At 45.0% G+C, this 11,196-nt stretch overlaps 1 protein-coding gene across 1 annotated transcript in view; it reads left to right on the top strand.

Moving 5' to 3' along the window:
* The first annotated feature begins 4,456 nt into the window (after nt 1-4,456).
* GRIN2B (glutamate receptor, ionotropic, N-methyl D-aspartate 2B) overlaps nt 4,457-11,196 on the top strand; it is a 353,376-nt gene continuing 346,636 nt past the window's right edge. Inside the window, exon 1 of the mRNA XM_010858710.1 lies at nt 4,457-4,867. Within this exon, the coding sequence (XP_010857012.1) occupies nt 4,457-4,867 (411 nt within the window). The remainder of the gene's footprint in view (nt 4,868-11,196) is intronic.

The following is an 11,196-nucleotide window of genomic DNA, read 5'->3' as shown; positions in this document are numbered from 1 at the left end:
GCTTGCTGTAAATCTAAGGGCCACTCATCTCAAGCCACAGGGAGGCAGAGGACCAGGAGGTGAACAGCTGATTCTCTAATCCTGCTGCTTTGTTGTTTCTGCTTGTGAACCCTTGTGTCTGAATTGACAGCGTCATTTGAGGGGGTGCCGAGCTTCACTGATCCCCATTACTGTCCCTGGCCCGAATGACTCTTGAATTCTGCTACACTTGACTGGTAAGCTGTCTGGGGAGTTTGCTGCTACCCTCAGGCCAATAAGTGACATCGTCTTCAGGGAGTTAGAACGTCACGGAACTCATACCTCCTGCCGCCCCTCGTGCCCCCCACTGTGAGGCTCCTCTTAGCTTTCCTCTCAGGTTCTGCCAGCCATCACACCCCCCACTTCCCATATGCTGACCTGATGCTTTCATAAATAGCCAGGTTCCTTGAACAACTTCTACAGAAGCGGAAAGGTAACATCCTTTGCATCTATAGAGCATTTTATATTCTTCAAAGCACTTCCAGCTGCATATGATCATTTGATCCTCACTAAAGAACTCTTTCAGGTATTTAGGTTAGGTATATTATCCGAATTTCACCTGTGAGGAAATAGAGACAGTGATGAGGACTTGCCCATCCTCAGGTACTTAATTAATGTGGAACTGGTATAAGAACACAGCTTGGTTTGGTTAGTGAATTTGTTTATTTATTCATTAATTCACACACGTACTGAGAGGCAGCAGGATAGAAAGAGCAAAGGTTTTGGGGACAAACTTTGGTCTGAAACTTGATGCCATCCCTTCTTAGCTGTGTGATCCTGTTCGTGTACTTAACCCCTTTCTCAGAAGAGCAGTTTCCTGATTTGTGCATGTGCCACATGCTCAGTTGTGTCTGATTCTTTGTGACCCCATGACTGTAGCCCACCGGGCTCCTGTGTCCATGGAATTCTCCAGGCAAAAATACTAGAGCTGGTTGCCTTTTCCTTCTCCAGGGGACCTTTCCCACCCAGGGATCGAACCCACATCTCCTGTGTCTCCTGCATTGCAGATGGATTCTTTACCTACTGAACCATTGGGGGAGCCAATGTATGGGAAAATTATATAATGTTTATATGTGATTTAATAATCCATGAAAATTACCTGGCAATTATAGTGTGTGGCATAGGGTAGATTATAGGTAAAATGTTACTGTAAATACATAATATGTAAAATAGGTTACTAATACAGGTAAAAATGGCCAAATATTGGTAATTTCATAATGGTAGGAAGTCAGTGGTTCAGTCCTTCCTTGTTGTGTCCACGGCCCTGCTAGGCCCCAGGAACTGCAAATACAGGCGAGGTGAGGTTTTCTCGTGTGTCTCTATCTTCTAGACTGTGGTCGTGGAGGTTAGAACCTGTCTCCATTGCCTCCCAGATGACAAGAACAATGTCTGCTAGGGAGGAGGTGCTTAATAACTGAACTGAAAAAGTTCATGCCCACCAGGAGATGAGCAAGCAGTGAAGACAGGCAGATGCATCATCACATAACCCTAATACACTGTAATAGGTATTTAGATAGACACGCACAGGCCATGGCAAGAGCCCAGGAGACAGAATGCTCAGTTCTCCTGGGGGAGGGGGAGTGCAGTACAGAGGAGGGGGTGCCGCTTCATAAAGCAGGTTCCTGAAGACTAACCATGGTCTGTGGGTGGAAGGGAGAGAAACCAATTTGCTTATCTTGGACGACAAGCTTCCTCTCCACCAACCCCCTTCTGATGTGTGAAATTGAGTTTGTATTCACAGGTCTTCTTTGTCTTGCAGTCCCTGTTACTCATATCTTCCATAATGTATTGCTTTGTAAAGCGCTTTGCTCGATCCCGAGTATAAAAGAGATGCTCAGTAAAACCAGAGTCTATTCTTCGAGTGTCACAGTCGCCATCGCATAACAAAGTGTAATATATTGTGTGAGAAGAAATAGAGGAATGTAAGAGGTGTCTTAAAGAGAGCAAATAAAACATCAGAATGGGAGAGGGAAGTGCATTAAAGTTAATAAACTGTCATGACAGAATGGACCACTTTTCAGTGTGAAAGAATCTGATGTAGTGACTGATGATGGTAGGATTAGAGCCCTACTTTAATGAAGTTAGTTGCTACTTTTGCCAACTTCTAAATCTTTTGGTTCTCCTTGAGAGTCAGTCCTTGAAATTTAATAGATGTGATGCCAATAGCTCTTTGAGATGCTAAACCCATCTGTCTTCTTTTGAGAATTCAGTGCTGCTGGACTCTATATAGTGCTGCTTGGCTGGGAGCTCAGGGATGGAGAATTCAGACCTCAGCTGCCCTGCCCTGCTGGGGACAGTTCAGCACACAGATTGCCAGGGCCTCGTCATCATTCCGTTTCCACAGAGACATAGCCAACAAAGCCGTCAAGAGCAAACTTTGCTCAGATGTGTACCACTGAGCCACTCCTCTTACTTGTGTGCACAAGAAAGACAACGCCATTGACACAAGGCTCTTTCTTGGCAGTGTGTAAGGATGACCACAACAGCAAGGGTTCCAGAATGTTTTCTGCCAAGACCTGGATTGGATTTTGTGCTTCTTCAGCCACAAAATGTCCCCAGCATCTTAGCCTCAAATCATTAATGCTCTTTGCAGTCAGTCTGCTCCCTGAATACTGCCTTATCTTTCTTTGCTCAACACCCTCATCATTATTGTTTTCTTTTTGTTTGCTAGACTCGCAAAGCTTTTAGATTCTTAATATCTTACTTCTCCTCCCACCCTGCCCCCCCCCCAGCCCCTGCCGCCAAACAAGCAGGAGATATGAAGCAGCGTTTTCATCCTTGGTTACACACTCTCTCTCTTTGGAGAAGAATGAAAACCCTAGTTTTGGTTTCGGGTGCAGTTTGTAGATTATTTTCTTGGAGTATAAAGATGCTATGTGTATGTATTGGCATGCTGTTGTAATATCATTGACCTTGGCAACATTGCATAAGTGTTTTGAGCTTCAGTTTCTCTCTTTGAGAAGCAAGGATAAAATGACTAGTTTATCGGGTGTCTAGGAAGACCAAAGAGATTGCACAGGAAGACATGCTTAATACGGTTCCTAGTACATCCCAGACGCATAACAAATGATTATACGTCTCTGTGGAGAGCTGCACCCTCCGTCTGGTATTTAGGGGCCTCTGCCTCCTAATATTTAGGGGCAGTAGTTCAGTTTAGTCGCTCAGTCGTGTCCGACTCTTTGCGACCCCATGAATCACAGCACGCCAGGCCTCCCTGTCCATCACCATCTCCCGGAGTTCAAACTCACATCCGTCGAGGGGGTGATGCCATCCAGCCATCTCATCCTCTGTCGTCCCCTTCTCCTCTTGCCCCCAATCCCTCCCAGAATCAGAGTCTTTTCCAATGAGTCAACTCTTTGCATGCGGTGGCCAAAGTACTGGAGTTTCAGCTTTAGCATCATTCCTTCCAAAGAACACCCAGGGCTGATAGGCAGGAGATCGTTGTAAAAGGTAGAAAGTGATGAATAGTATGCAGACATGAAGTCAGTCATTTCAGGAAGGAGACTCTATCAGTAATTTAATAGCATTTGTCAAATTCACCATACTTCGATGCATAATCAAATGGGAATAAAACTATCTTCATAATAACTGATGATGTAAGAGGCAGTGTGATGTAAACTGGCCTGAAAGCTGGAAGATCTGGGTGCATGTTCATTTCACTTTATTGGCTCACGGTCTCGGATTTCTTAGGCTTTGCTTCACCATCCATAAAATGGTGATAATAATGTTTTTCTTATTTTCCCCCTGCTGGGTTATTGTAAGGATCAAAGGAGGTATTTTTAAAAGTACTGCCTATGTATGGGTTGCTTTTGATTTAGTAATAAGAGGCAGATGGGTTACTGAAGAATCTGCAGGCTCTTTTCCTCTTTGAGGTGAACATGAAGTACAGGTAGCAAGAATGGGGGCTTCAGTGTTTGTAGCTTCCTATATCAGGCTGCTCCAGGTCATGTTTTGTTGGTAGCCTTTGCTGAGCCCATTTTGCTGCTCATTTTGCCTGGCCTTTGCCATCCTTTGGCCTCAAGAGCCATTATAGGGTGGATTGTGACTGGGGTACCAGGGATCTCACAGCAACAGTCAGACCCCTTTTTGGAGAATCCTGTGTTGGTGTACTTGGTGTGACTGCCTGGACCACTTGCATCCTCTTCCCATGGCTTGTCCTTGCCTGTCTGCTGATGATGGCTAGAGCAATAACATCTCTTACTGTCTTGCTCAAGGATTTCTGATGCTTTGGGAAAGTTTTTTTTTTTTTTTTCCCCTCTTACTCTACTGCTCAAACACAAGAGATAAGAAACCAAACTAGAAGATAAAAGTTGGGTTTGAGGATCAGGAAAAGGAGATAAGTTCCTTGACTTGGAGTATCCAGCCTCTCCCCAGACAGTGTAGGTTGTAATTTAACCTCTGTGTGTGTGTATGTTTCCAGGGAGTCGACGAGTTGAAGATGAAGCCCAGAGCAGAGTGCTGTTCCCCCAAGTTCTGGTTGGTGCTGGCTGTCCTGGCCGTGTCCGGCAGCAGAGCTCGTTCTCAGAAGAGCCCGCCCAGCATCGGCATTGCTGTCATCCTCGTGGGCACTTCAGACGAGGTGGCAATCAAGGACGCCCACGAGAAAGATGATTTCCACCATCTCTCCGTGGTGCCCCGCGTGGAGCTGGTGGCCATGAACGAGACGGACCCAAAGAGCATCATAACCCGCATCTGTGATCTCATGTCCGACCGGAAGATCCAGGGGGTGGTGTTTGCTGATGACACAGACCAGGAAGCCATTGCCCAGATCCTCGACTTCATTTCAGCCCAGACTCTCACCCCCATCCTGGGCATCCACGGGGGCTCCTCGATGATAATGGCAGACAAGGTAAAAGGGGGTTGCGGTGAGAAGAGCCTGAGGGCTGTGTATGAGAACTAAATGATCCATTTGTTTACATGCCAAACCTGGTTATGAAAGATGGAGGGTACCCAGAATGCACTGGGTGAGGGGATAGTCCAGGAACTAGTCTAACTGTTTGGAGATTAAAGTGAGGGCAAGGTGCTTGTATCTAGAAGCTCCTTCTGTTTTGAACGGGTTGTGTGTCCATTCGTTTGTAAATGAATTTACCGAAATGGCTAAGAGATGTTGAAGCTGGTAGCTCGGTGATAAATTTTTTTTCAAATACATGAATGAATAGCTCCTTCCAAACTCTATTCTCCTTGATAATATCCTTTCTCTCCCCATACCAGTTTCTGGAATCTAAAAAGCAAAATCCCTTGAGGCAGGTAGTTTATCTCCTTGGAGATACAAATGTCCTCGAGAAGTACTTCTTGCTAAGGTGTCGAGGCTCAACATGCATCGATCTGCACATATGAATGGATTTTAATCCATAGAACCAGTCACAGCTGTGTTTTCCCCCAGGCTGAGCTTTGAAAGGTGGTGGTTCTTAACCTTGACCGCACATTGGAATTTCCTAAGAGCTTTCTGCACAACCAGTGCCTGAGTCCTACCCGTAGAGGTTCTGGGGCACAGTCTGGGCTTCAGGATTTTTAAAAGCTCCCCAGATCATTCTAGTGTGTAGTTAAGGCTGAGAACCACTGCTGTAAGGCCACAAATAAATCATAGTCTCTGCTGCATTAATATTAGATTAATTGTCACATGACAAAGTAATTATCCTATGACACTGATGCTTACCCTCTAACTGCAGAAAAGTGTTTTGTCTGTAGTTATGTTTTGTTTTTACATTTTTCGATTAGTTATTTTTCCTTGCTTTATACAATGATCACTGCTTATTGCTTAAGTACAGTTATTTTCACACACATATTGTCTTTGCAGTCATTCATATCATATCATTCATATCTTAGTCATTCATATCATATCATATCATCTTAGAATGATCCGTTTCACAGAGGCAGTATTTGTTTTGTATCACTTTGGGTTTCTTAAAGTGTTTTGCGTTGTCATCTTATACTTCTTAACGCCATTTTCAAAACTGCCTTCAGTTTTGTACTTAAAGACATGTTGTGGGGTTAATGATGTTCGCAAACACCTCAAAACCTAACACAGACACTATAAGCCTGCAACTTGGCAAGCAGAGAACCATCAGGGTGCAGGGCTTAACAGAGTGAAATAACCTTGCATGATCCCTATCGCCATCTGTTGGCAGCAGGCGGAGACGACTCATGTCCGTTTAGGAGCTTCTTTTATTCAGTCTAGGAAAGGTCAAGTGGAAAGTACTAAATGGAGGAACTTCAGTACCATATGAGAAAGATATTGTCCCATTTGCATGGATAAAGGCACAGGTAAGGATGCTAGAAAAATGCTGCAACAAAGAGCACATGTTAAGGGAAGTGGGATAAACTTGAACAGAATGGAAATTACAGACTGACTATAGCAAAAAGTTGCTTCCCTGATAGCTGAGTTGGTAAAGAATCTGCCTGCAATGCAGGAGACCCCAGTTGGATTCCTGGGTTGGGAAGATCTGCTGGAGAAGGGATAGGCTACCCACTCATTCTTGGGCTTCCTTTGTGGCTCAACTAGTAAAGAATCTGGCTGTGATGCGGGGGACCTGGGTTCAGTCCCTGGGTTGGGAAGATCCCCTGGAGAAGGGAAGGGCTACCCAGTCCAGCATTGTGGCCTGGAGAATGCTATGGACTGTATAGTCCATGGGGTTGCAAAGAGGCGAACACGACTGAGTGACTTTAACACAGCAAAAACTTCCCTGGTAGCTCATCTAGTAAAGAAACCATGCAGGAGACCTGGGTTCAATTCCTGGATTGGAAGGATCTCCTGGAGAAGGAAATGGCAACCCACGCCAGTACTCTTGCCCGAAGAATCCCATGGACAGTGGAGCCTGGTGGGCTCAGAGAGTTGGACACAACTGAGTGACTAACACTATACTATACTATAGCAAGAACTAGGGCTTCCCAGATGGCACTAGTGGTAAAGAATCTGCCTGCTGATGCAGGAGACGTAAGAGACGTGGGTTCAGTCCCTGGGTTGGGAAGATGCCCTGGATGAGGGCATGGCAATCCACTCTAGTATTCTTGCCTGGAGAATCCCATGGACAGAGGAGCCTGGTGAGCTATGGTCCTTAGGGTTGCAAAGAGTTGGATACAACTGAAGTGACTTAGTCATACATAAGCACATGTAGCAAAACTTACTGAGTTTTTTTACTTCAGGAAGATTTTTTTTGTCCTTAGTGGATTATATTTTAGCAGTGGTATTTTGAGGGCACAATATGCATGGAAAGAATGCCAAGATGGATGAGACAAATTTTTGAGTGATAAATAAGTGCAAAGTTACTGCAAGAGCAAGACAGGTGGAAATGATTGATTGATTTAGCACCTGTGGGCTTTTGTGCAACCTATGTTGTTTCAGGTTCACCCCTCCCCAGTATAAAAGGTTGTTGGCTAAACTGGTTGATTGTGTCTCTTTTTTGCAGTTATTTGTTACACCTCTTACAAATGCATAATAATAACAGTGTAGTAATTTGAGGAACAGTGCAGGTGGTGTGGAGAGACAGGCCTCTCTTGTTCATTGATGTATCCAAGGTGCTTTGAGTGTCTACCATGTGCTGGGCACATGTTGCTTTGCCTGCGTTATCTTATTTAACACTCTCAACAGCCCAGTGAGCTAAGTGGTATTTATTCATTTCCATTTAGCAGATGAGAAAACAGGCTCAGAAAGGTTGAATAACCTCCCAAATGATGCTGCTAGTAAGTGACAAGTGACATTGGTGGCTGGCTCCACAGGCCATGTGCTTGATGACCTCTCAAGAGAATGGAGAGTCTGGCTAAGGTCTCACATACCATGATATTCTTTACTTCTTCCTCTGTTACCTAGTGGTGGGATCTGATGACAGGGGATCCATTGCTTGATTCATTGTGGCAATATTGGAGTCTGACTAGAGGAGAGGATTAATGATATGAAATAGTGGAAGCTTGCTGCTGCTACTACTAAGTCATGTCAGTCGTGTCCAACTCTGTGCCACCCCATAGATGTCAGCCCACCAGGCTCCCCCGTCCCTGGGATTCTCCAGGCAAGAACACTGGAGTGGGTTGCCACTACCTTCTCCAATGCATGAAAGTGAAAAGTGAAAGGGAAGTCGCTCAGTCGTGCCCGACTCTTAGTGACCCCATGGATTGCAGCCCACCAGGCTCCTCTGTCCATGGGATTCTCCAGGCAAGGACACTGGAGTGGGTTGCCATTTCCTTCTCCAATGCATGAAAGTGAAAAGTGAAAGTGAAGTCGCATCAGTCGTGTCCAACTCTGTGCAACCTCATAGATGGCAGTCCACCAGGCTCCTCCGTCCATGGGATTCTCCAGGCAAGAGTACTGGAGTGGGGTGCCATTGAGTAGCATAATTCTGTAGGGGGCCCATTGGCTACCAGCTCCAGGGGTAAAAACGCACGATGGAAGCCAGTGAGGAGGCCTCTTCTGGGTCATTGTAATGAGAATTCCCCTCTGATCTCAACCCCCATACCCTCCCCCCACACCACAGCCACACCTCCAGATCCCATCTTATCTTTTTCTCTCTCCATCAAAAAAAGGAGGTAGGTAATGCTTTTTAGGCTGCTGCTGCTGCTGCTGCTAAGTTGCTTTAGTCATGTCCGACTTTGTGCGACCCCCATAGACAGCAGCCCACCAGGCTCCTCTATCCACAGAATTCTCTAGGCAAGAGTACTGGAGTGGGTTGCCATTTCCTTCTCCAGATTTTTAGGCACTTCCCTCAAAATAGCCTACATAATATCTAACTGACTTTGGACCTGAAAAGAAGTTTCTGAAAGGCAGGTAGAAAGAAGAAAAAGGAGAAAGGAGCAAGCAGAAAAGCCTGGTGCCACAGAAGTGGGAGGGTTGAAGGTTCAGTCCTGGGGGTGAGAAGCCCCGATGGGCAGGGGGCAACTGCAGCAGCAGGCATAGGGAGGGGCCCAAGGACCACCGGGACCCCAAAGGCAGCAACGCACAGATTGTGGGCAGCTGTGGAAGAGGGACATTCACAGGCTGAAGAGGTTGAGTGGAAGGCAAATGAAAAGAGGCCCCCACATCTCCAAGAAATAAGCTTTGGGGACAAGTTTCAAAAATAAAATAACTTCAAATTCTGAGGCCAGCTTTTTTTTTTTTTTTTTTGATAGAAGTGTATTTTTGGTACCATGACCATATTTTACCGACATAGAATGGGGACATGGAGTTTGACAACACTGAATCAACTATGGGGGCAATAGGCCAACGCATTTGAAAGTGGAATGAATGCAGAAAAATCTAAGAAATACAGCTTTACTGCATGTAAGGCGTAGTCTTGAAGGTGCAGTTGCTACCTGAAGGATGGTGACTAAGCCTTCTCTTTTGCTTTCTTCTTCTAAGAGATAGGAAATTGCCACTGTTTTGACTCGGTTTTTTTTTGTTTGTTTGAAATAAAGCTCACTTATTACGTGTCTTTGTGGAAGATTGCTTTACAGGGGTGAAATTCCCAATGCAGGGAGTCTGTGATGGAAGGAAGGTAGCACATGGAGTTATAAAGACTTTTTGGCACAAGTAGGGAGACGTGAGTTCAGCATCTGGTCAGCTTACTTTTTTGCATATGCTAATTAATCACAAATATTAATTAGTGCTGTACTTTCCCTTTGAGGAAATGCTCTTGTACTGTGGCAGAAAGAAGCGTGGGAGCTGGTGGGGCAGAGGTCTTTTAAGCTCAGAATTCAGTCAGAGCACTTTTAACAAGCACTTGCTAGGTGTGAGGATCTGGCCAACTTACCAACCACTTACTCTAAGCCTTGGTTTTCTTGTCTGTATCATGGGGATTATAATGTATTCTATTACAGGGTTGTTGAAAATTAAATGAGGTCATACAAAGCAGGTGCTTCACTAAGTGTCCAGCAAGGCATTCAGTAGGCTAAGCTGAAGGGCAGGAGCAGAAGAAAGGGAGACGGCTTCATGATACAGGAGAATTGATTAGAATCAAAGCCAATTATAGAGACATTGCTGAACTGCAGACCAACCAAGGAGGCAGCTCAGTTGGAAACCTGGGAATGGGCTCTGAGGTGTGGTGGGAGCGTCAGTCTCACCCCACCAGGGAGGCTGAGACTCATCCGTGATGTAGCCCCTCCAGGGCCAGCTCAAAAGGGGCACATTCATTTAAGGGAAAACTCTAACAAGGAAAGAACTGCTAGGCGCTTGTTGCAAGAGACTGTTTAGAATAGTAGCAGAATCCATTTAAAAATGTATGAGGTGATTTTTGGCAGTTCCCCACCTGAGTATAAAGTGTCTATTTTATTTTGCCTTTGTTATAATTGCTTTTATTCTCCCTGAGATGCTGGATTTAGGATGCCCATCTGAATCCAAATAATGAACTGAAGCTAGACATAAACTTTCATTTCTTTCCTGGAGGTTTCTCTGCTGATTTGCTGAACTCTTTCTTGGGTTTTCAGATTTTAGCTCAGATAGGTTAAGTAACTAGTCCAAGATATCACAGCTGATGAGCAATGGGACTGGGATTCAGATCCCAGAAGTACCTATTTTGAAGCCTGTGCTTTCTATTTATACGATTCTGCCCAACAAAGCTCCGCACTAAGAATTGTAAGTCGTGAGTTGTTTCAGTCTCCACTCTTACGAGCTTTGGGAATTGAGACAAACAAATTGCTTTAGCTTTATGATACTCATGGATACTCCATGATACTTCTGTTTTATAAGATTTAAATTTTGTTTTCTGCCCTGTGTACTTTACAACATTTTGAAGATAAAATGAAATAAAATAGTTGGAAAAGTGCTGGGCAAACAGATACTTTCAGTTCAGTTCAGTTCAGTCGCTCAATCGTGTCCAACTCTTTGCGACCCCATGAATCGCAGCACACCAGGCCTCCCTGTCCATCACCATCTCCCGGAGTTCACTCAAACTCACGCCCATCAAGTCGGTGATGCCATCCAGCCATCTCATCCTCTGTTGTCCCCTTCTCCTCCTGCCCCCAATCCCTCCCAGCATCAGAGTCTTTTCCAATGAGTCAACTCTTTGCATGAGGTGGCCAAAGTACTGGAGTTTCAGCTCTGGCATCATTCCTTCCAAGAAACACCCATTAGGACCAATGAAAGAGCTTGGGAAGGTTGTAGGAAGGAACCCAGAAAGTGAGACTTGCAGTAGGATCAGGCCAAAGAATAGAAGATCCAAGCTCTAATGCTGCAAGAATGGAAGAGAGCAGGTATGTCTCTGAGTAAAGGATCAG

This window comes from Bison bison, unplaced genomic scaffold, assembly GCF_000754665.1.
Source record: "Bison bison bison isolate TAMUID 2011002044 unplaced genomic scaffold, Bison_UMD1.0 scf7180017864390, whole genome shotgun sequence".
In the NCBI taxonomy this organism is placed as follows: domain Eukaryota; kingdom Metazoa; phylum Chordata; class Mammalia; order Artiodactyla; family Bovidae; genus Bison; species Bison bison.
This window is presented reverse-complemented; position numbering and strand designations above follow the sequence as displayed.